Genomic DNA, 26,143 nt, shown 5'->3' on the forward strand with positions numbered 1-26,143 from the left:
TTTTCAGCTACTAAGTCAGGATTGTTACCTCCGCCGCCTGCGCTCCCTCCAAGACCTTGTCCATCACAGGTAGGAGACAGAAGTTGATTTCTGTGAACTGTTCGGTACTAGGGAAGTGGTCCTATCACTGTGCTTCCTTTGCAAGGGTTGATAGCCACAGAACTGGCTGGTCACATTCCCAAGATGACATCTGGACAAAGAGAGGAGAGAGCGGTTGAATTTCTTCTTATCTAGCCAGTCCCTCAACCTCATGTAGAAAAGTGGAAGTTCCCTCAATAGGCAACCAAACAAATGTGTATTGGTTCACCTTTGGCTTTGGGGGTGGGGGACATGGTGTTTCTGTATAGTATGTACAGTCTGGGTGTGTATATTTTCATCATGTTTTAGGAGCTGTGTGAATTCTGCATAAACTAAAAATAAATGGCCATCACCATGGTGTTAGAGCTGTGGTTTGAGCCTACAGTGCTTTCGTTAGGTTGGTATCTTCCTTTGGAATAATAAGCTGAAACATCAGGAGTTGGGAGAGTGTGTCACCAAAATCTGTTTCGCCTGTGAATTCATTCTGCCTTATTTTTATGTGCTGCTATGGCCTTATTCATCAACACTGCTCGTAGAATTGGAAATGAGAAGGAAGCAGCAAATCTGCGGAATGCGGTAAAGGGCACTACGGGTCCTTCCTTTTGTTAACTGCTGCTGAAGAAACTTTGTGCCTTTAAAGGCCCTCTCTAACTTTCGGCAGAAAATGCTGCCCAGAGCGTATCTTTCCGTATGCCACATCTTAGGATTCGCTGAGTCTCTGAAGCCACTTTTAACATTTGCTTGTCCTTCTTTTAGAGAATTAGATCATCTTTAGCATCCACTCAACCTTGAGGTGCAAATACAGTGAGGTCCTGCTTTCCTGCCTCAGTCTGAAGGGTAATAAAAAGCCCCGTTCTTCCTGACTCACAGAAACGAATGAGAACCCCCTTTCCAACGCTCCAGGATTGGCTCTAAGACCTGTTGATTAATCAGCCAACAAAATACTCATTTATATCTAATAGCAAGCTTTAGTTCCATTCCAAGCTTTTCCCTGCTTATGATTTCTGCTCATTTAAATTATTAGTTCTGTTTATCGAGCACCTATTGTGCTAAGTGCTTTCAGCGCATTATTTAATCTTCACAAAACTCCTATGAAGTAGGTGTTAATATGCTTTCTTTTTATACAGATGAGGAAATTGAAACATACAGGGGTTAAGCAAGTCAGCTAAGGTGACATAGCTAGTGAATAGGTAGAGTCAGCTCCCCGGTCAGGGTCCATCTCCTAAACATCCCTGTCCTCCCCATCCTTGAAGCTGATGTGTATGTATACAGTAAGACAGTGATCTGCTGCATTGGCAGGTAAGGCCTTCACCCTGTCTTCCTGTGGAGGACGTAGATGAGATCAAACTCCTGATTGGCACCAATAGCAAACCGGGACTTTGTCAAAACAGAAGAGTGGGCATTCTGGAGGCGGTTACCCACCAGCTGCTGGTTTCAAACTAGGGCTTGGGAGCCGCCTGGATGAATGCGTGGAAGACCTGTCTGAAAGGGCTTTTGTGACCAACCTCCTTATCTTCTACCGCACATGTGACAACAGTTATTTCCCGGTTGTGAAATGTGTTGCTGCTATCAGCGGGCCTCGTCTGACCTGCTTGAGTGGGCTTCCTGCCTGCTTTGGGGCTTAGTGACTGAGGATCTTATGGGGGGCTGGGAATTCTCAAGTCACTGTTAATGAACGAGACTGCTTCTTTGTCTACCAGATTTCCCATCTCAGGGTAAACAGTAAGCGCAGTGCTCAGCGCAGGCCTCCAACTCAGCTGCCTAACTATGGAGATTTCAGACTGCAGAAACAGGTGTGTAAGAAATGCAGGCAGAAAATCCCTTCGCTACTGACCTCCCCCTGCTCTCCCCCTGTCCTCCTCTGTAAGTGGGACACACACATTCAACAGAGGAAATCCTGGGTACTGAACACATGATTGTATTTAGTCTTTGTGCAGTGTCAAATTCCTAATGGCCCTGGGAGAGAGTCCCCTAACCACTTGGATGGGGCACCTGTATATTCTAGTCTTTCCCGAACTGCTTGTGATAAAGTAGTCTTCTGGGAGACGTTCATAGGGCTCTGTGGTAAGACAGATTTGCAGGCTGTGGCCTCGGTACCCACTTAGGGAGGTTCACGGTGCGAATGGGCTCATTGAAGGGTTTGAAATTCTACAGTAAAGAAATCTGGTCAAATTTGGTAAAGCTTGCAATTTCCTAGTGATTGTGACCATTCACCTCTTTATTTATAAAATACTTATCAATATCCTGAGGGCTTGGTTGTTAGGAAACATTATACACCAGCCTTAGAGTAGTGGTAATAACATTTCCAAACCTCTTTAATCTGTCACCTCCTCTCTATATTATGTGATTGAAGTTAAATTTTTATACTTAGGTGAATAGTTTTCCCTAGAGGAATTGAAAATGCAAAATAAAGTTTACTACACATTAGCTTCGGGTTTCAGATTGTCATGTTTTCACTTTGTTGTGTTTTCTTATTTGCTTTTCTGTTCCTTCTTGCTTACTTTCTCATGAGGTCATTTTTACCACTTCGCAGCAAGCTTTATTACAGCAAATCTTAAGCGCTCCGAATTCGTCTTTTGCTCTGTTAAACACATTTTTTGAGTGTTCCTTGTTATATATGGACAATTGGCTTGACTTTGGGAAAAAATATATATACAGTACTTAACCACAGACTCATTTTTATGAGGCTTAAACTGTAGTACCTAGGGGAGAAAACAAGGAAGCTTGGTTATATTTTAAATCTTTTATTTATTGGTAGCTCTGAGAAGAGATTTTATAAGATAGAAAGGTTTTGATTGAAAAATTTCATATTATTTAACTTGATAAATGGGCAAGACTAGATTATAATAAACACGAAAACATTCTGTTCCCTAAAAAGGAACACTGTTTAAAAAACTTCGTGGCCAGTGATGCCCTTTGAGGTTTTAAGTATGTAAGAGAAAAGCGCTTGTATGTTTGCAACTGTGCCCACAAAGGTATATATAGATCATTTCTACATACACTAAAAGTGTATCTTTTGTCAAGTGAGAGGGAGAAGGTATAGGTTTTTAGCATAAAATGCAGTTTCGCTGGCTCCTATTTCTACTAAGCACCATTATGATATGAACATGTGGATTAAGTTATACAAATGGGGCTCTGGAGTTAAGAAAAGGAATAAATTCAAAGAAACAGATCTTTTTATTTTTCGTACTATAGGTAAGATCAAGAGGGACCATGTGACTATATAAAGAATCAAATGGTTTGTGTTCTGTGTTTTCCTGGGGACGGGCTAGAGACAGGGCATGGTATTTTGGCTCTGCTCAGAGGAGGTGACACGTTTATTTATTAATTTTTTAAAAGACTGATTCATAACATAAATGACTAAACAGCAATTAGAGTGAACTGTTTCATATGGAGCAGCGTTAAAATGAGAGTTGAACTTGGTACCTCATGCTTTGCATAGAAACTGAATAAAATGCCATCTGCGGAGTGGCTTGTCCTGTAGGTTGCTTCTCTGCTAAGGGCCTGATTGGTACTCCAATAATTAAATCTGTTTCATAGTATTGATGCCATGCTACATTTCTTATGGCAGTAATCTTTCTAAAGAAAAGAGGTTTTTTGGTACATGGGGTAATCTTTCCAGTTTTATATTAGCACCACATTTGATGAATTGGGGCTCTTTGTAGACTAACGTGCTCACAATTTTCCTATTTATACTACGAATTTCTTACAACGGCAGGTGCTTCTCGTTGGCAATGTAATGAATACTAAAATAGCACTGCAGAATGGATGCACTGTGGAGGAAGCATTTGATCAATACTCTTAAGCTTAGACTGAGAGGGCTTCGTGGAAGGGCTGAGATGACCAGTGAAGTGAGTTTTAAATGAGAACTTTGCTTTTCTGATGGCCGAAGGATGCAGACTATTACTGTAGAGAAAAAGCAAATGCAAGGAAACACGCATGTAAGAGATCCCCATTTGTTTGAGGAACTGTCTGAAATGTAGAAAGCTAGATTTTGGGGGAGAGAGATTTAGTGTTTAGAGGTGGGAATGAGGACCAGCGGCCTGCCCACTTGAGTCCCGGTGGTACCAGAGCTGGGGGAGAAGAAGGGCCCCCTGACAAGAGAGTTCTGTTGGGGGAGCAGTCCCTGAAGGGAGAACAAAAGGTGTCAGTCCAGGGGTACTTACCCTTATGCACAGTGAAATCATCTGGGTGAGCTTTAAACCTACTGATGTCTGGGTCCCACCCCCAGGGAGGAGGCTCAGGCATTGGGAGTTTTAAGAAGCTCCCCACATGGTTCTGAAGTACAGCCAGGATTGAGAAACACCGAATTAAGGCAAGAGAAGGAATGTTCAAGGAAGAAGTTGAGAATCTAGGGGATTTGTTGCTGGTATGCCCTGAGTTCTTTTTTTCTTTGAAGTTTATTTATTTTGAGATAGAAAGAGAGAGAGAGAGAGAGAGAGAGAGAGAGCGAGCAAAATGAGAATGAGCAGGGGAGGGGCAAAGAGAGAGGGAGAGAGAGAGAGAATCCCAACCAGGCTCTGCACTGTCAGTGCGGAGCTGGATGCGGGAATCAAACTCACAAACCATGAGATCATGACCTGAACCGAAACCAAGAGTTGGACACTTAACTGACTGAGCCACCCAGGCGCCCCTCATGGCTTTTTTCTTTATCAAGTTAAAACTCAGTGGGCATGCGTCAAATATCACAAGATCTTTTGCTATAATACATGCACATGATCTCATACAATGTACGTTAGTCATCGAATCACCTTAATATATTGGCTATTGAGATAAAGCATATTTGTGAGCTTTCAAAGATTACAGCATCATCATTTTTACTCATCAATATAGAAGTTTAGTATATGTCAAGAGGTATTTTTCTATGTATTCATGTATTAGAAACTTAGTAATTATTCTGAATTTACAAGCCTATCACCTAAGATGCCACTTTCACTTTCTTTCAGAGTGTTACTCTGTTCTGTCTTAGGGTGCACGCTGCAGATGAGGTGAAAATCACAGTATGTTAATGAGTATTTCTGTAATTAAGAAAAGATCTAGGCCCAGGATTTCTCTTCATCTGTGATGATGGAAGGACATAGTGAAAGCTGTAGAACACTGCATGAATATGTCTGTGGTCTTATTCTTTGCCTGACTACTCTGTAGCTCGGTAGCCTTGTGGGAGTAAGCACATTCGTCTCACAGACCTACCATTGCCTCTTCTGTAAAATGTGAAGATTAAAGTAGATAGATCCTTCTCATTCTTAATGTCTTAGATTCTGGTTGTATTCCTTTGTCCAAGAAAAATTTAGTTGCAAATATAGTCGAAACATCATAAAACAGTTGAGGACAAGATAGTTTAGACTAATTTCTCCCTGCTTGCTCACACTGCTGAATACAATGGAAGGCCCTGGACGTAATAAACAGAGGACTTTGAAAGATGTAAACAGGAAAGTGGACTGGTTGAGGGCCTTAGGACTTGAGGAATGGCATGGTGGTGTGAGTTGCCTGAGTTAAAGAAAAAAATCTCCCATGTGTCCTGCACTGGGTACTAGAGAAGCCTGTAGCCTGGAATTGCCAACAAGTGTAGACCAAAAGAAAACAAAGCCTTGAGAAAAGTCTACTGCCTAGTTAAAGGACTGGGAAAGGGGTAGCCAAGCTAGATAGAAACCTTTTTGACAATACCTGCCCTACCCCAGCCAGACACCATGGGTGCCCCTCCCTCTGGTGTCATCAGAGATCGATCTCGGAGTTTGGTCTCTTGTCCCTCGCCAGACAGCCTGGGTTGATACTTTTCTAGCTGGCAAACATGGTTTCAGCAGAGACCAAAGGGGTCTCCTAACCCTGATCTGATGGCATCAGGTGGCCTGGGGAGGCACTTTATAACCCCCACTCCCCAAACAATGTCATTATAGACAGACATTCCCAGATAGGCAAAAACTCAAGGAGTTTGTGACTAGTAGACCTGCCCTATAATGAATACTGAAGAGTCCTCCAGGCTGAAATGAAAGGACACTAGACAGTACCTCGAAGCCATAAAAAGAAATGAAGAATGGTGAAGGTAGCTACATTGGTGAATAGAAAACCCAGTAGTGTTGATTTGTAGCTCGTCTTTTTTCCTTAGGAGTTAAAGGTGCTTAAAACAATAATTACAGATCTATGTCAATGGGCCCACATATATAAAGATATAATTTGTGACAATAATAATATAAGGGGTAGCAGGGCTATAAAGGAGTAGAGTGTGAGTATACTTTTGACACTAAGCTGCTATTAATTCAAACTTGATGGTTATAAAGTTAAGACATTAATCCTTAGGAAAAAAAACCTAAAACATATGAAAAAGCATGAAAGTGAGAAGGTAATAAAAATGGTATACTAGAAAAAAAATCAGTTAATCATAAAAAGAGAAGTGATGGAGGAACTGAAGGACCAAATAGGTGTAAGACATAGAAAACAAACAGCAAATGGCAAAAGTAAATCTTTCCTTATTAGTAATTACTTTAAATGGATAAAAATCTCCAAATAAAAGGCAGAAGGAGATGGATTTAAAAAATAATTCATCTATATGCTGTCTACCAGAGACTTCATTCAGATCCAGTGATACACATAGGTTGAAAATGGAAGAATGGAAAAAGATCCTTCATGCAAATAGTAACCAAAAGAGAGCCCGGGTGGCTGTAGTCACTTCAGATTAAATAGACTTAAAGATAAAAAACTGTTATGAGACCTAGAAGGACATTACGTATTGATAAAAAAGGGTCACTCCCTTAAGATGGCAAAAAATTTAGAAGAATATACACACCTAATGACAGAGCCCCTCAAATATACAAAGCAAAACCCACAGAATTAAAGGGAGTTACACATAGTTCTATACAATCTCACTTCTAATAATGGATAGAACAACTAGATGGAAGACCAGTAAGGAAATAGAGGACTTGAGGAGCACCTGTGTGGCACAGTCGGTTAAGCGTCTGACTTCAGCTCAGGTCATGATGTCACAGTTGGCGGGTTCAATCCCCGTGTCAGGCTCTGTGCTGACAGCTCAGAGCCTGGAACCTGCTTCGGATTCTGTGTCTCCCTCGCTCTCTGACCTTCCCCTGCTCATGCTTTGTCTGTCTGTCTCTCTCAAAAAATAAATGTTAAAAAAAATTTAAAAAAGGAAATAGAAGATCTGAATAATGCTGTAAGTCAACTAGACCTAACAGACATCTATCTATAGAATGCTCCACCCAACAACAGCACAGTACACATTTTCCTCAAGTGCACATGGAACATTCTCCAGGATAGACCATATGTTAGGCCACAAAACAAGTCTCAATAAATTTAAGGAGAGTGAAATCATAGTAAGTGACCACGGTGGAATGAAACTAGAACTCAGAAGTAACACTGGAAGATTCACTAACATGTAGAAATTAGGCAACATGCTCTTAAAAAACCAGTGGGTTAAAGAAGAAATTGTAAGTGAAATTAGAAAACACCTTGAGATGAATGAAAAGGAAAACCTGCCAAAACCTATGAGATGCAGGAATAATAGTACTAATAGTACTCTGGAGGAAATTTATAGCTATAACCACTTACATTAAAAAGAGGGATCGAAAATCAATAAGGTAACTTTACACTAGAAGAAATGAGAAAAAGGAGAGCAAGCTAAACCCAAAGATGGCAGAAGGAAGGAAATGATGAAGAGGAGAGTTGAGATGAATGAAATAGAGAAAGGAAAACAATAGCAACATCATTGAAACTCGAAATTGGTTTTTTGTGGCCTCTAGTTAAAAATAAAAGGCTTTCTTTGAAATCAAAATCAGATTCTCATAAATTTATCTCTCGCTGTAGGTAGTGTTGTTTTGAATTTATTAAGGTTGAATATTCCCGTAGAATGACTCTGTTTTGTGTAAGGTGTTTTCTTCCCCTGTATTAACTTTGGCACAGTACATTTTGCTGTATGTTCCCTAGTTGTAGGATTGGTTTATAGATTACTCAAATTGCCAGCCAGAGCTCCAGGATGGTGTAACATGAAGACACAGTTGTGGTTTAAACCAGCCTCTGTTGATGGAATCTTGAGAGTTCTGCAGGTCCTCTTAATAGGGATTTATTAAAGGGAATTTGAAAGCTATTGTCAAAACAGTTGGCACTGAATGAGAAATTAGAAAGGCAAAGGAAACTGCCATAGTGATAAGTTCAAGGAGAAGAGAAATAACGATGAAGTACTCACATTGTGATAGTGGAGGAAAGATTAAGGATAAATCCCCCTGTTTAAAAGAGCATGCATCGTTTTGCCAGCTATCAACAAATGCCATCAGCATTTATCCTGTTAACTAGTTCAAAAGAAAGGAAAAGTTCTATGATGACATTTATTTTAGTATTAATAAAAATAAAAACCAATACAGACAACATAAATGTTCAAGAAGACGCCTCTGGTTAAGGGTTATATATCTGCTTAATAGGATATTAGACATCTATTAAAATGATTACATGGAAAATACTGGGTAAGAGGGACAGCAGCTGAATACAGAAATGTTTCTTGACTGTACCACATAAAAATATTTAGTGGACCTTTGATAATAAGGTGTTCTGCCTTCTCAGTGTAAGCTGGAACACCTCTGGATCACTTTTGCCATGGTTGGATTTTGAATTCTTTTCTCAGCGTTACTGGTCCGTGTTCTCTTCCCAGTGGGCTTTTGAGGTTTTTAACTCCTCAGTGAATCTCTACTCTTATTGAGGGTCTAAAGGGGTCACTTAAGTAATTCATTTATAATTTACCTATCTCACCTTATGATAACTTGTTTATAGAAATACATTCTCTCTTTTGGGAGAGACTCTACATGAGTGGTAAATGTGTGAATTAGGGTGTCTGTGAAGGTCTCCAGACATTTCACTCTAAACTGTCAGGTATTGGGGTGCCTGGGGGGTTCAGTCAGTTGAGCGTCTGACCCTTGATTTTGGCTCAGGTCATGCATGATGTCATGGTTCGTGAGTTCGAGCCTCTGTGCTGGCAGTGCAGAGCCTGCTTGGGATTCTCTCTCGCTTGCTCGCTTGCGCGCGCGCGCTCTCTCTCTCTCTCTCTCTCTGCCCCCACCCCCGCTCACATGTACTCGCGTTCGCTTGCTGTCTCAAAATAAATAAACTTAAAATGTCAAGTGTTTACTGCTAAGCATGTGGAGGTAAACTGCTAAGTAATTGGTAATAGTTTAGATAGCTGTTTTTGGTGGGAAAATTATGTAGGTTTTCTTTTAAAGAGTTTCTCTTTCAATTGAGGTTTAGGAAAAAGGGAAAAACACTCTTAAAGGACAACTAGAATTTGAAGAAGTCACTCAAAGCTTTATCAGAATCAAATGACTCTTGGAAGCTACTTTTACACACCATGCTGTCAGAACTTTTAAGACATGTAATACTGCATAATCATATAGTTGTGAGCTTCAAATAAACTGTTTGCTGAAATCTAGCTTGTAGTAGTTTTTTTCTTTTTCTTTTTTCCCCCCACCTTCTAGTTTTTTTTAATCCATGTTCTCTGGAGAGTATACTCTAATTGCCCTTTCTCGTAAATGATAATTTTGCATTGTGCAGAATTCCAGGTTGAAGTTCATTTTCCTTCAGTGTTTTGAATGTATTACCTCCTCCTTTTCTGGTGTTTATTGTTGCTGCTGAGAATTCTGTTAATCTATTGTTTCCTTTGGATTGACTGTTTTTTCTCTAGGATGGCTTTTAAAACTTTATTTTCAATGTTCTGTGTTAATTTCACTGTGATGTGTCTAAGCATAGATTTAAATTTATTTATTCCAGGTGACTCTTTGTGTGCATTTTCCATCTGGAAAGCCATGTATTCAAATTTGGAATATTCTTAGTCATATCTCTGCAGGTTATGATTCTATGCTTACTCTGTTTTCTTCTTGAAGTCCGGTTAGCTAGGTTTCTTTGTCTGTCAATACACCTTTTATTTCTAGTAATGGCTCTTTTATCTTTTTATGTCATGATCCCTCTAGGCCCTGGATGAAACCTTCATCTTCCAAATTGATCATTCTTTTGTGTAACTGTGTATGATTCCAAGTTTTATAGTCCATTCTTGTTTATATCAATCTGTTCTTGTTTCACTTCTCCCAATTTCTGTTTCATACTTGTCTGTTTTTTTTAAGGATGCATTTTCTACTTTTAACTGGGAGAGGATTTAAGCATAATTATTTTGAAGTTATTTTCTACTTGATTTGTTTTCTTTTTTGTCAAGAGGCAAATTCATCCCCTCCCTTTCCTCCTTCCTCCCTCCCTCCCTCCCCCCCCCCCTCTCTTTCGGCTCTTCTTCTTACTATTGGGTTTTTTCTTCATGCTTTTGGAAATTTATTTAGCAGTCTTATTTTGAATTGGAGTTTAAATTTAAATTTCATTCTCAGTTCTTGGAGCTCCTCCCCGTCCAGCAGTTCATTGGCCAACCACACCCCGTGGTCCTGCACTCGTGGGCCTCCAGTGTAAGGCCAGTTCTTATACTCGATGTTCAGCACTTGCGTCTGGTGCAGATGTCAGAGATGGTGCGGATGGCACCAGGCGGTGGCTTAGCCTGAGACCAGGCTGCGATGCTATATGTGCTTCCACTCCCTTTCCTAAGTAGGCAGTACGGAGCACCTTCACAGACTTCATCCTGGTTTTGCAGCTTTACAGGTAGCAAAGCGCCACCTTAGCCTCTGGCTTCAGGAAATGAACTTGGCACCAGTCCTTTGCCTCATAGAGGACATTTAAATACCTGTGAGCTCTCAGTTGTCTCTACCTGCTTCCGAACCCTCAGCCTGGCCAACTGCTTTGTGATTTGGCCCCATAGGGATCTTGACCTTGCTTCTGAGTGTGTCTGAGTCTTTTTTTTTTAAACAGTTATTTATTTTTTTTAGAGACAGAGAAAGAGCATGAGCGGGGGAGGAGCAGAGAGAGAGGGAGACACAGAATCTGAAGCAGGCTCCAGGCTCTGAGAGCCTGGAACGGGGCTTGAACTCACAAACTGTGAGATCATGACCTGACCTGAAGTCGGATGCTCAACCGACTGAGCCACCCAGGGGCCCCTAAGTCTTTTTTAATTTTAACACTTTTTATGCTCATGCACTCACGTCTGTCCTTGCATATAATTTTACAGCATAAGAAGTTGAGATTCAGAAAGTGAAAGCAAGTTCCTTGGAGCCTCACAGCTAGTGAGTGACAGAGCTAGGTAGCTAGTGTGAAGAGTGGAGCTGGGAAGGGTTTCTGAGGGCGTACTAGAAATTTAATGATAAATGTTTAGAGAGAGAGAAAAATCACTCATTGCACATCACAAAAATTAACTATAGATTTGCTAAGCAAAAGTTAGTGAGAGTCTCCATTCTCCATGCCCACGAATAATTTTCTTTTTTTTAAGTTTTTTAAAAAATGATTTTATTTTATTTTTGAGACAGAGACAAAGCACAAGTGGGGGAGGGGCAGAGAGAGAGAGGGAGACACAGAATCCGAAGCAGGCTCCAGGCTCTGAGCTGTCAGCACAGAGCCTGATGTGGGGTGTGAACCCACAAACTGTGAGATCATCACCTGAGCCGATGTTGGATGCTTAACCACCGGAGCCATCCAGGCACCCTCGAATAATTTTCTAAACATGAAGTATTTCCATACACTCAGTGAAAATGCTGAAGTGCCTTTATTAGTGCAGACTTCCATTTATCTTGGCCAAAATAGCCTTCACACTTTGGTCAGTGGGCTATTTTTGGGGTAGCAAAAGGCCAAGTGTAGCTTATTCTGCTTTTTAAAAGGAAACAAAAAGGCAGAACTTCTGCATAATGAATAATTATATATAGTGGCCATATGTCAGATGCTCTTTTAAGTGTTCGACAAATATTCACTCACTTAATCTTCATAACAGCCATGTGTGATGGGGTCTGTTGCTGTTCTCGTTTTGCAGGTAAGTAAACCGAGGGGTGCAGAACTTGAGGATTTCCTCAAGGTATTGCACAGCAAGTAGGAATTAATGCGGTGATTCTAACCCTGGCTATCTTGCCTCAGTGTACCAGTTCCTCCTACTGTGCTATACTATCCAACCGTATCTCAGAATTATTTTCTTAACCTATCTTTTCTTTTTTTGTTGTTTAAAGTTTCTTTCTTTCTTTTAGTAATCTCTGCACCCAACATGGGGCTAGAACTCACAACCCCAGACCGAGAGTTGCACGCTTTTCCAACTGAACCAGTCAGGCGCCCCTTAACCTGTCTCTTCTTAACAATTGAGTTGACAGTTATCTTTATCAGGGATACACTTTATATTATGAACCCTCTTACCGAATTAGGTTTACCACACCTCTAGGAGCTTGTGTCCTTTCTTAGCCCCCCCCCCCTCTTTACTGTACTGTGCTCATGGTATTGTTGTGTAAAGCTTTCTTTGCTGGCATCATTCCTCTGGAGATGCCATGAGTTCATCTAGTCAGTTCGTCAGGTGTTGATGGAATATGCTTACGGTAGGCCCATGCTTTGCCGAGTACTATGACGACACAAAAATTGCGATAGGCTTCTTATCCTGTAACTCCTTCATCTTTCCTCACCGTTTGAAGGCAGTTGTGCCTAACACCATCCATTTTATGGTCTCTCCTGTGGGTATATGTATCCATTTAAATCCATTTTCTCATGCTGTATTGTCAAGCGATAGCTGAGTGCCATATTTCCTTGAACTAACAAGCTAGCCCAGTTTTCCCCTGGGGGTCAGTTATGGTTGGTTTCTAGGTTCCTAAACAATGGAATCCTTATTTCTTTTCTCTGTCCTCCTTACCACACAGTGACAAAAACCAAGAAGCATTCCTCTGTGCTGTGTGTCAGGGAAGGAGAGGGTATGGAAGTGGGGCAGGATGGAAGGGTGTCCAGATGTGCTATGGTGTTAATGGGAAAGGACAGCAGAAGACAACTAGGAGTCAGGCCCAGGGAGCCAGTAGACAGAGTAGTTAAGAACATGGGCTCGGGTTCAAATCTTATCTCTGTGTCTTACTGGCTGTGTATCTTTGGGCAAGTTATTGAGTCTCTCTGTCTCAGTTTCATCATGTGTAAAGTGGAGACAGTGGTAGTGTCTGCTTTCATAGGGTTGTTAAAACGATTAAATGAGGCCGTATCCGTGAAGCACTCAGAGTGGTGCCTGGCATATAGTCTGGTCTCATTGACAAGTAGCCGTTATGATTATTATCACTCCAGGCCCAGCAAAACAGAAGCAGGTTCTAGTTGGCAAACGGAGAAACAGGCTCAGGGTAACCAGAAGTTAGTGGCCAGTCCTTAGCACAGAATGAGTGCTAAACTGGCTTACAAAACCACTTATAATAGAATGGCATTCTTGCTCACTTCTGTGACCTTTCATGGGCTGGCCCTCTGCCTAGGTCAGGGGTCAGCAGACTATACCCTGTAGGCCAAATCTAGAACATTGCCTTTTTCTGTAAATCATGGAAACATGAAGGAGAAGAATCGATGCAAAGACAGGTCCTCATAAGCCTTTTAACCCACTATCTCCTAACTCAAGGGTCATGATGCCTATATTTATAGTTTGCAGCTTTGCCATGAGGATCTTTATCGACCAAGATGCTCCATCTTTCAGAGTTTACTAGCAAAACCTGGAGAAAATATTCTTTATTCATCTGGCAGCTTCAAAGACTTGCTATGGGTGGGCTTTCATAACTTTATATTTCTCAGGCCTCACTAGAAGAAACCAGAGTAAGGGTGTGCCTTTAAGGTGAGAAAGAGGGAAGGAAAGAGCCTGTCCAGGAGAAACAGGAGAAAGAGTTTCTTTTTTTCCTCCATCTCTTCCTGAATACCCTGTTCTGTTCAGCAAGTTCTGTAGGTATCACCTCCTGATGTGTTGGTAAGCCTTCTCTCTGAAAAAAAGAAAAATCTCTACTCCACAGTCTGTGTTGTAAATACTCCCACTGTGACTGATCACAGGTGGGGTTGGGAGGTGACGTGTGTCATCTGCTCGCTGGTACCAGCATGCTGCGTAGTCGACAGCGTCACTTGCTGCTGAATCCTTGTATTAGGGATTCTCTGCACCAGACAAGAGCTGTTTGTTTGTTTGTTTGTTTGTTTTTAGTCTAGGGCACTGTTTCAGCCCAGTCGTAAAATGTGCTGTTAGAAATGGGACAATATTTTTGAAGTCACTAGAGATGACGCTTTCCTCTTGTTTACATTTAACTTGTGCCACTAGGTGGCACTTTAAGGACATTATAGGAAATTGGCTCTACTGGATTTATTTTTTAACTTTTTTATTGAAGTATAACATGCATATTGAAAAGTGCCCATTGAGTGTGCAACTGAATGAATTTTCACAAGCTGAACACATGTGTATAACCAGCATTCAAATCAAGAAACAAAATATTACTAGGACCCCAGAAAGCCTATCTTAGGCTATTTTTCCAGTTACTATTCCTTTGTAGGGTTACCGCTATTCTGACTTCTAACAGCATAGATCAGTTTTACCTATTTTTTACCTTATATAAGTGGAACCATGCAGTATATACTCTTGTGTCAGTCTTCTTTGGGCTTAAAAGATGTGTGATTCATTCATATTGTTGTGTGTAATTTTAGATCACTGCTGTATAGTATTCCATTATGTGTGCAAAGGTATCACTATTTTCTACTGTTGATGGACATTTGGGTAGTGTTCAGATTTTGGCACTTATGAATAATGCTCCTGTGCACATTGACGTACAAGTTTTTGAGTGGATGTATGTTTTCATTTCTCTTGGATGTATGCCTACAGTAGAATTGCTGGGTCATAGGTTAGGCCTATGTTCAGCCTTCGTGGGTACTGCTGAACAGTTTTATAAAGTGTTTGTACTGATTTATGCTCTATCAACAGTGTGCCTGTTCCAGTTCCTACATTCTCATCAATACTGAGTTTATTTTATGACTGGCTCCTAACTCTTACATAATTTTTATAGTTCCCTCTCCCGCCAACTGTTTCTAATTGAAATTTTTAAAAGCCACCTTCTTCTGATGGACATAGCTCATGCAGGAAGAGCTATGTCAACCCAAAAGAGGACATTAATCACAATCTAACTATGAGCTATCACTAGTTAGAAGAGAAGTGGTTCACACACTCGATTACTAATACAGAACAGTGGAACTGGGAGTGGTATTCAAAAATTTAAGTGTGGTAAAATATCAAGTGAGGCTAGGGCTTTGAGGCACTTTGAAATTTTTATATGCTTTTTGTATTGTTTCCCGGACCTATTATGTCAGGGCTGGGGAACCAGCAAAAGGAATTTCTAAAGGCCTATTTATTTAGACGCCTTTGAATTGTGATGGTGGTGCTGCCTGTTTAAGTAAGCATCTGTTTAGTATGGCAAGAGGTATGCATATGGCATCTTTTTTCACCCTTAGTCATTGGGAAACATGAATCTCAAGAGAACCCTGTCGTGTAGATCACCTTACCTATGTGGTCTGTGTTGTCAACTCTGCAGATCGCATTGTCATATATGGCTTTAGGAGTGTGATGAATAGGGAGTGAGGCTCAGACTTGACTCAGATTTCTGTTCTATTACTAGAAATTGGAAATAGAAGACCAAAACCCCAGGCATAGTTAAGGTATTTGTCTTTTAGACCAAAATAAAGCACCCATGGTCCTTTAGTTCTAACAATAAGTCTGTTTTATGGCGTTGTCTGTAATCCAGTGGATTCCAAAAATTCCCAAGAGACTGTGCTGTGTGACTGCTGTATCCAGGGACTGGTTGCCCATTCTAGTTACTGATTATCCACTTCTAGAGCAGTTGTCCCTGAGCTCCTCTGTCAGTGTTCACCTGGGTGTGTCCCTGGTGTTGGGTTGGCCTGCTCTAGGGGCCACCAGAGATGTTCAGTGTAAGCTGCCCGAGATGTCTGTGCTGAAGCAGCCATGAAATCTGTAAAGGCTTTTATTTTTAAAAACGTCTTCCCTTCACTATTGGTAGCAGCAACATCCAGTGGCACAAATTTGGATTGTGGGTAGCCTGCTCTATGGGATCTGTGTATAATCTAAACCGGAGTCAGCACTTTCTCAGTGTAAGTTTTCATCTTTTGGCAAGAGAGTAAGAGTCCTTTATGTTGAATTGGCTGCTATTTGCAGGTTGTGGAATCTTTGAGTGGGAAACCAATTGTACATTTACTCTTAATTATGATAGTAGCTGCCATTACTGAGCAGTTATTATGTTACTGTGCTTAGCACTCTAGACAGCTATTTTGCTTAATCTTACAAATGCTAGGAGTTAGGTGGATTATCCCCTAGTGCAGATGAAGAAACTGTGGCTCAGAGAGGTTAAGTGTGTGCCCGGGGGGTTATATACCCAGCAAGTGCAAACCCTGGATCGATTCCAAAGCCTCTGCCCTGTAACCGATGTGCTCCATGGCTCCAGTTACTGTAGGATGAATTCTTGACTTGTCCAGTGGAACACAAAACAGTGTTGAGTTCATTACTAGCTCATTCCACACATTGATCCGAGGACCTGCTGTGTGCTGCCACTCTGCTTAGGCACTGGGAGAAGGATAGTGAAGCAAAGCACAGATCCTGCCTTCCACATGTGTATGCATCAGCCCCATTTCTGTCTCTCATAGGTGGCTGGGGTCGTGGATTTTAGTAACCATTCTTGCAGAGAAATTCAGTTTTTTGGACCCTCTCTCTGAAACTGATTGTGGAATGACGGGGTTTGCTGTGGCCAGTGTGCTCCTGGCCACTGGTTCTGCATCTTCTATTTCTGGGTGTGACCACGTGGCTTTTCTAATGTGCCCTTACCTAGCAGAGATGGAGGTCCGGTGAAAGGTAGGCCCCGAATGAATACCAGTGGGATGCTGGGGATTCCCTAGAGGCCATGGCACAATCGTCTGCTTATCTGCCTAGAACTTAGCTGCTGCCTTTGTGATTCCCAGTCTTGGAAGCTGCCTGGATTTTTGGGGAATAAATGAAATTTGAGTTTCTTTTTCTAATCTGTCAGTAGCATGAATATTACAAAGCTTATAAAATAACTTCACCAATTACCCCCACCTTAGCGACAAGTTCTGCAATTAGACTACCTTTTAAAAAGATTTGATTTATTTTCTCAGTTTTATTGAGAAGTAATATCACTGTGTAAGTTTAAGATGTACAGCGTGATGGTTTGATAAACATATATTGTGAAAGATTACCACAATAGGTTCAGCTAACATCCATCTTCTCATATAGGTAAAATAAAAACAAAGAAGAAAAGAAAGGAAGAAGTTTTCTCCTTATGATGAGAACTCTTAAGATTTACTCTCTTAATAACTTCCTATACATCGTACAGCAGCATTAGCTGTGGTCACCATGCTGTGCAACACATCCCTCTTCTCTTAGAACTGGAAGTTTGTGCCTCTTGATCACCTTTCTCTAATTCCCTTTCTCCCCCTTCCCCTGATTTTGTTTTGTTGCAAATCTGACATTTATTTACGATTTTATTCTTTTAAAGTAATCTCTACACCCAACGTGGGGTTCAAACTCACAACCCTGAGATCAAGAGTTGCATGTTCCACAAAGTGAGCCAGCCAGGCACCCTGCAAATTTGCAGTAAGTAAAAATCTTATTGCTGAAGATTTTGCCCACCTTTCATTATTTATTTATGAAATCATATGGCAGACAGCCCTATTTCCTTCATGGTAAATGGACAAGAAAACACTTTAGCCTAGTTCGTTTTTGGGGCAGCACCTGTGGCCTTTTTCACACTAGGACTTTGGAGACTTATATGAAGAGTTTGGGCCATCGATGGTCCCCAGTTGGTCTGGGCTGGCTACATAAAAATTACCCAGGGAGCTTGTTAAAATAGAAGTTTCTAATGCTCCACCCCTAGGAGATTCTAATCAGGGAAGTCTGGAGTAGTATCTAAAAGTCTGTAATTTATAAAAATTCCCCAATAATTCTCCTGTGCAGCTACATTTGGGAACCACTGGGCATAGAAGGTCTAGAACAAACAGAATTGAGTTGGGAAGAAATTTCTGGTGTGTTTGAAGATTCAGGTAATACTTACGTGCCTGGAGCCGGTTCCATATGGGCAAACTAATGCAGTTATGATGCAGAGGTAAATTGGAGCCTAATGATGGAGGGTCTTTTAACTGGCCGAGTGTCCCTAAGGCCTGTGGTGCTATGCCATAGGCCTTACAGACCAATTGAAAGGCTTTTAGGAAAAAGTGTTTTGATGAGAGAAGGTGTTTCACAAAATTAGTTCCTCAGTGTGTGCGGGGTACACTGGACTGAGAAAAAACTGAAGGCTAGAAAAAGACCCAGCACAGTTTTTGCAGCGACCCAGGTAGGAGGTGGAGTCAGCACGTGGACTCAGATGGGAGCTGTAGGACCTTCGCAATGCTAGCCTGCCCGGTCCAGACAGGAATCTGGGACATGTTGTTTTAAGCTACTTTAAACAAACCAGTAATTTATCAGTGTTGTGTTCATCTGCTTTAGCTCTTATAAGGAGTGGTTTTGTTGTGTTTGTGTCCAGGAGCTTTTAAAGGAAGCCCAGTAAATTAATTCCTACAGAGAAGGAGTTGGCAGCAGCCAGAGCTGCTGTTGCGAGGAAGGCGGGAGGAAGGGAGAAATGAAGGTGGGCCTTTCTTGCCAGGCAGCAACCCCATCCTCACCCTGCCTCTCCACTCTTGGGGAAGGGAGCCTCGCAGAAACGCCCCAGTGATAGACCTGCTGACCACAACAAAGACCAGAAGACGACCACCACGGCGGGGCAGAATGCCCCTCTCAAAGGATTAGGTGTGGAATGTGGCATTTGGCCTTGAGGTCAAATGGAATAGTTTTCCTTTGTTCTCTAAAACCCAACCTGTAGGTCATTGTTTCCCAAGGTGTGTTCCACAGAACGTTAGTTTAGTTCCGCTGGATGTTAATAGGAGTTACATGAGAATAAGAAGTCGAAGCCCAGTAAGTTTGGGAACTGCTGGGTTAAGTAAGCCAAGGCAGTGGCTTCCTTTACCTCATGGGATCTCAGAGTGTGTGTGATGTGCAGTGTGCTCTGTGAATTTCTAGGAGGGAGAGAGACTGTGCAGTGTTCCCTAAACTTTTTTGTAGATTCTTTTTCCTCTCTGCCAGGGGCTGACAGACTGGCCCACAGGCTAAATGTATCCCACCCACGTGTTTTTGTAAAGTTTATTGGAACATGGTCCCACCCGTTCATTGTGGTGTCTTTAGCTGCTTTAGCACTGGAGAGCAGAGTTGCACATTTGCATTGGAGACACAGAGACCAAATGGCCTGTACAACTGAAAATATTTATTACCTTGCTCCTTACAGAAAAACTTTTCCTATCCCCGTCCAGGCAACTGATAGAACTGGTGTTCCCTGGAACCCCTATTTGAGAGATACTGCCTTAAGATATAGGTGGGTTGTTCTAGCACTGCTTGTGATGAATCTGCTTAATTTTATTCAGCTTTTATGCTGCCATCTATCTTTTCCTCGCTTTAAACTATTTTCTCTCAACTGTTATCCACTGTTGAAGACCAAAATCTGGCTCCCATGTGTCATTTCCTTTGACTTATCACATTCCATCAGTCACCAAGGATGTATTCAGTCTCAAGCTAAATAGCTCTCAAATCTGCCTATCCCCACTCCCACCAGATTGCTTTAAGTGACCGTCATCTCTTGTCTTGTTTTCATTTTTGGGCTTTTAAGTGAATTGCCCCAAGATGGGTTCCTTTTAATCCATTTTACTCACTGGATTCAGAGTAATCTTTCTAAAATGCAAATCTAGTCTCATCACTTCCCTACTTAAAATCTTTCCATGCCCCCTTCCACCTATGGCTCTCTGGATAAGCTCCAAATCCTCAACATGGATGTATCAGCCAAGATCTGGTGGGGAAAACAGAAACTATTCTAGGTATGTCACCCTGGAAGAGATTTCATTTAAGGAATTAGTTACTTAAAGAATTAGATTGCTAGAGGAGCAAAGATGAGGGAAGGCCACCAGTCAGGTTGGCCAGAATTTTCTGAACCTTAAGACTTTGCAAGAACTAAAGGAAACAGCTGGAGATGCTCAGGCTGCCCGCAGCATCTAAGTAACGGTTTGTGGGGAAATGCCTAAGGCCACTACAAGATCTTCCGGCGGCTGAGCCCCATGCTTTTCTTTCCACCACTGCCAGAGGAGCAGTAATACAGCTTCTTTTCTTTCACCTTCTTGGTTTAACGTGAGTGACTCTCAGAATCAACAAGGAGCATTATTGAAAGGGGATTTTATAAATATCGTTCCCAGGCTTCTACCCCTGCAACATAGGGAAGACGACGCAAGTGGGGGAATGGTGCTGAGTAGCTACTAGACCATCTGGGACAGTGATCTCTAAGACCACATGTGATCCACTGCACTGTTGTTCTCCAGCTGTAGTGCTCTCCTTCTTCTCTACTGTTCACCCTTATTCCGCCCTACTAGACTCCATATTTCAGACTTACAAGAATGGGTGTTTTTGGAGCCTAAAACAGGTGACATTTATTGTCTCATAGTTTCTGTGGGTTAGAGATTAAGGAGAAACTAATCTGGTGGTTCTGGCTTATGGGGTCTCATTAGGCTACAGTCAAGATGTCAGCCAGGACTGCAGTTAACTGAAGGCTTGACTGGGGCTGGAAGATCTACCTCAAAGATGGCTCTCCCACATGGCTGTCGGTGGGAGGCCTTAATTCCTTGCTACATGGGCCCCTTGTTAAGACTGCTTGAGTGTTCTCACAACATGGCGGCTGACTTTTTCCAGAACAAGTGATCTGAGAGAGAAACCAAGGAGGAGCACATCAGAAGGCTTTAACTCTCCTATTCTGGGAGCAGTTTGCCTGGTGTCTCAGGTCTAGTTCCCTAGAAGTAGAACATGAGTGTTATTTGGAAAGTGATACATGATGTATACAAAATAAATATCTGTGTAATTAAATAGCTAAACAAACACTACTTCTGGTGGACAATGCTTAGCCTTCCTGGCCCTGTGTCCATTTCTGGGGGGCCAGCTGAGCAGGGTCTATATTGTCCTATCAGCCATAGGAATGGGCAAAGCCCCAGAACAGACCTCCGTGTCCTGAGTGGCAGTACCTTCCAAGTGCACGTGACTTAAACAGGCTTTTCATTGCAAGATGAGAATGAAAATATATGTCTCATTTGTGGATAGGGCAGTATCGAAATTAAAATATGAGATGTATATTTTTAAAAGGAACCTAAGCTTGAGTTTCAGTGAGCTCTTGGCTAAAAGTACATTTTCCTGCCTTGCCACATCCTGGCTGGGTACGTGTTACACAGTGAACCGTGAGGGAAGGACTGCCATTTGTACTAGTAATTGTAATCCAAATACTTGTCTCTTTTACAAGATTCAGGCATTGGATTTCAGTTCAGACCTTCAAAACTTTCAGACAAGGGCCTATTTTCCATATTGATAGAGTTGTTCCCTACTTTCTTCAATATGTGCAGGAAAAGGGGAGCTGCTGAGGTCCCCCTGTTTTCATGGGTTATCATTCTCTCCAAGTTGTTACCTTAGAAAAGTCTGAAGAAATAGCAACGAAATCTTCCAGGTTTGTTCTGCTTTCCAGCTGCTAAGCCTTACCCTATTTTCTTGAATGCAAGTGAAATTGTTTATTGTGAAGAGGGGCTTTTGTACCTCTAAATCCCATCTTTGTTTTTGTTTGTTTGTTTTTATCACAAAGCTTGTTTTCTTTCCTTGTCTCTTTTCCTGGGATAATTTCTGGCTCTGGCGAACCTCTGCCTTTCCAGGACTTTCTTGATCCCCGTGTTCCAGGCTCCTCACAAGATTTCACTCCCCTGAATGTTCAATAGATGGACCCATTTACAATCAGTCATGGAGTGGTGACGGGCCCTCTTGGTGTTCCTCCCAAGGAGATTGGTGGTTAGATTGTGCCCGACGTGACACCCAGGAGTGGTTTGTTCCCTGTGGTAGAGCTAGAAGACCTAGTCTTTGTATACAATTTCAGAAGGTAAACCCGTGAATGGAAAAAATTGTCAGACGCTTAAAACTGTTCTTTCATCCTTCCCAACTCCCACAACATTCCTGTTTTTAGAGATGTTTAAGAGAGTGTGGAGGCAGTGACAGTGACATTCTACTCCTTTTGCTGTGCTCAGAATCCTTATTTTTGTTGAAAAGAGGGTTCGATTTATCATTTCCCTCAATGTTACTACAAGAGGGAGACTGCTCATCTCCCCAGGAAAGGGAGCATTAGCGCGAGCACTCCTTTGCCTGATAGTGGAGGGGACCTGAGCAGTTGAAAGGTGAGGAGACTGGCCTCTGGCTCCTTTTCCCTGGAGGAATGTGCCAATGCGTACCTGCGCTTCTGCAGGGGCTTGTGTGTGTACACTTGAGGCCAGGACATTCACGTTCCAAGCAATAGATCTGCAGGTGGAGGGCAAGAAGGGACCTCAGGTCCAAGTTGTGTTCTTCTGCACAGGTCATGGGAAGCCCTGCATTTGGGAGGTTATTGGGCCCTCACTCACCCCTTAATGAAGCTGACATTGGGCCCGCGGATGTTGAAGCAGGACATTATTTGTCAGAACCCAAGGAAGGCAGGTGAACGCTTGGAATCCCCGTGCTCCTGACAAGGAATGGCTCCCGGATAGCTTCGCTCAGATGTTGCCTGGGTGTTTTAAACCTGGTATGGCTAAAAATGAGCTTGCCTTACACCTGCTTCTGTCACAGTTCCTGTCTTGGGGACAGGCCTCTGGTGTTCTCATGGCATGCTAAGCTGGTGTTCTGGGTTCCAGAGCCTCCTTCCTTACCATCCCCGTGCACTGCCCCAGTAGCTGGCAGCACCCTGAGACTCAGGTCTCACCCAAGTCTTTGTTGACCCGCAAGGCCTGGGTGTGCCTGGAGCCCCCATACTTCCTCACCATAGTCTGGAATTCCACCGAAGCATGCTTGCCCAGTCATTTCTGTGCCTTTTCCATTAGACTTCAAGCTCCTTGTAAGAAAGGTCTGGGTATCATTTATCTTGAATACCAGCTCTAGCACAAGACTTGCCTGCAGTAGCTGTCCAATACATATTTCTCGAATGACTTACAAGTCAGGCCCGAGAGTACCTGAGGCCGTATTGCATGGTCGTCACATGCCCAGCGTCGGAACCTGAGGCCTGGGTTCAGACTCGGCTGTTTGTGTGATCTTGGGTGAGTTCCTCAACTTCTTGATCACCAGTTTCTTCAGTAATAAGATGGGGGGAATGACTACTTCCTAGGGCTGTGATGAGGAAATGCTTTCATCCCTGCGGAACACCCGGAGAACCGTGTGACACAGTGTTTGGTGTTTCAGATATCTATCGACAACAACATTACAGTTATCCTTGATGGAAAGGAGAAGGCTATAAGCAAAACTTGGAACGAGAAATCAGGCACCAAAAGCCTGCATAGTGGGTTTGAAAGAGGTGCAGAGGTGGTTGGGAACCGAGGTTTCTGGCTAGGGCCATGCAAATGTAGGAGCGGATGGGATTACTCTGGGAAAGAATGAATGGCAGTGGGAGGTATAGGGTGGGAGAACCAAAGACGGAGCCTTGAGAAAACCTACAGCTGAGGGATGAGAGGAATCAAAACAGGAAAGAAAGATAATGATGATCCGTAGGACTTTGCGGTTCTTCAGATGCCAGGGATGGGAGTTTTAAAAAGATAGTCAAGGGTGCTGTGTTGGGCAGAAGGCCTGTGACAAAACTGGAAGAGGCAGGAAGAATCTGATAAATGGGGAAGCATTGGTGCCCTTGTCTGTTTCAGTGGATGCAGAGGAAGGAAGAAGCCATGCAAGAGGTTGCAGAAGGCCGGGTTAGGGACAGACTGGACACACTAAGGCTGATGGTTGTGCTGCAGCGTGTGTTCCTGTAATGCATTTTAATTTGTGGGTAGAGGACTGTTACTATCACAAAGTCCAATTAGTTCGTTTACATGGAGGGTTTTTCTCAGCACGTTAACACTTTGCATTGCCGACTAATAGCAGCTGAATGTAGCAAGCCTCCTGGAGATGGGGGTGCAGCAGTGGTGCCTCGTCTTCCTGTGCTCTGCTGCTTGGCTCTCTGGCACCTGCTGTGCCTTGACGGGCTTTGAGAGCATTACTTGCCAATCTTGGTGCATTTATTCATTGATTCCATACCACTCCGTGGCCTCAACCCTTCTGTTGACTCCTTTCATCATGCTCTCCCATCCCTACCTTTTTAAAGGTAAAGAGTCCTATCTGTTTTTCTTAGGAATTTAATATATTTAAAAAATATTTTTAAAGTGTTTTTTTATTATTATTATGGTTATTGTTTTTGTTAGTGCTTGGGTTAAAATTTTGACTCCTTTCCCAGTGCCTTTTTTTTTCTGATAATCCTAATTTTTTTTGTTTACACTTATAAGGCATTAGTGTTTTGCAATATGTATGTCCAGTTACAGACATAACCGTGACTTCTTTTCTTAAGATTGAGCAATGCTGAAGGGAGCGTGGGAGGGAATGACAGGGTGTAGGGAACTTTTTCTCAAGGATCTGAAGACCTGACCATGCTTGGCTGTAAGTTGGTCTAAATCAACTTCCACTTAGCGACTTTTTCTAAGTTTTCTTCATTATATATTTAGGTAGTTACGTTTCTGCATTTTTATCTTCTGTGTGATATTTTGCTACAGTCTGAGCAAGCGCCTGAGGCTGAAATACACCCCCAGCTGAACAGAGCCCCCTCCCAAGCTGCAGAGAGCAGTCCAGCAAAGAAGGTAAGGCCAAGGGGAAGGTGCTACTGTCATGGCATTATGAGCCCCTCCCCTGGGCTTCTTGTCTTTGTTTGCAAATCTCTTTCATGGTTTTTGTGTCCTGAGGTGAATGTTAATGATATAGGTTTCCTAGAATGTGGGTTCTTTGTGAATATTAGGGTGCTGATGATTCTTGGGCCTGACCTTGATGCCACTGACAGTTTGCACTTCCCTCTTCAACACCCCAGTTAAATATGGCGGCCTTGCTTTTGGCAAGTTCAGGCGGTATGGTGGGGAGGGCCAGGTGCCTTTAGCAGAACCCTGCGTGCTGCTGAGCCTCTGGGAGTGCCTCTGAGGGAGGGCAGTCTGCTCTTTGTGTGCCATGGTGCCCTCTTGAGTCCTGGTGTCTTCACTTTAGCCTCACCCCCCTCCTCCATGTCTCTGAGTCCCAGGTCATTTTGCTCAGTAGGCACCACTCACTCGTTGTGTTCTCTGTTCACCTCATCCTCTTCTTACTGGTCCCATTTTTCTCAGACCCTTCTCTGGTCAGAACACTGGCCTTGGGCTCAGGAGCATGGGTGAGGAGGGGCCTCCCAGGAAGCAGGCTGGCTGTCTCCTCCCAGAAGACATTGTGGCTCTTGCTGGGGCACCTGGGTGGCTGAGTCGGTTAAGCATCGACTTCAGCTCAGGTCATGATCTCACGGTTCACTGGTTCGAGCCCCGCGTTGGGCTCTGTGCTGAGAGCCTGGATCCTGCTTCGGATTCTGTGTCTCCCTCTAGCTCTCTGCCCCTCCCCCACTTGTGCTCTGTCTCTGTCTCTCAAAAAAATGAATAAACATTAAAAAATTTAGAAGACGACATTGTGGCCCTTGAGCTTGACTTCATGTAGGAATTGGGAATGGAAGAATGAGGAGCAGATGACTGAGACCATCACAAACTTCAAAACATCTAACATATTCCCACAAGCCCCAAAGTGAGGCAAGAGTGAGCTTTGTCTTCAGTTAGAAAAGGCCTCGTGGTGTGAGATGCACACAGCGTTCAGAAAAGGAAGAGAGGGAGGGTGGAACCTGATGCCTGTGTCCCTCCAGTTCTTGCCAAGCCATGAATTTGCCTTTTATCCTCGGGTGTGGAGTTGGAACAGAGCACACGCCTGACCTAGAGGAACATGGGGCTTTGGCATAATGGGGGAGCATTTCGGTTTTTAACTTTTGGGTTTTATTGTTTTGTATTTAATCCGCAGGACATACCGTATTCTCAGCCTCCATCAAAGCCCATCCGAAGGAAATTCCGACCTGAAAACCCAGCTACAGAAAACCAAGACACTTCTACCGCTGTTGGTGGGCCAGCATCGGCAGCGACTATGAAACCCCACGCAGCAGTCCAAAAGTAAGTCCATCAGATCAGTGAGGTCAGAGACTACCTTTTAAATCTTCACGCATGTGTAAATGTAAATATGTTTACATTTATATTCATG

At 42.7% G+C, this 26,143-nt stretch overlaps 1 protein-coding gene across 7 annotated transcripts in view; it reads left to right on the forward strand.

Annotated features, from left to right (window-relative positions):
- REPS2 (RALBP1 associated Eps domain containing 2) overlaps positions 1–26,143 on the forward strand; it is a 221,226-nt gene that overhangs the window by 159,147 nt on the left and 35,936 nt on the right. For 4 of the 7 annotated variants that reach the window (XM_043570309.1, XM_043570303.1, XM_043570305.1 and 1 more), the window contains 4 exons: positions 8–69; positions 1,779–1,871; positions 24,610–24,693; positions 25,910–26,055. In XM_043570309.1, coding sequence (XP_043426244.1) covers positions 8–69; positions 1,779–1,871; positions 24,610–24,693; positions 25,910–26,055 — 385 coding nt within the window. The remainder of the gene's footprint in view (positions 1–7; positions 70–1,778; positions 1,872–24,609; positions 24,694–25,909; positions 26,056–26,143) is intronic. The other 3 variants (XM_043570310.1, XM_043570306.1, XM_043570307.1) reach the window with 1 other exon arrangement.

The sequence above is a fragment of the Prionailurus bengalensis genome, chromosome X (assembly GCF_016509475.1).
Source record: "Prionailurus bengalensis isolate Pbe53 chromosome X, Fcat_Pben_1.1_paternal_pri, whole genome shotgun sequence".
Classification (NCBI taxonomy): domain Eukaryota; kingdom Metazoa; phylum Chordata; class Mammalia; order Carnivora; family Felidae; genus Prionailurus; species Prionailurus bengalensis.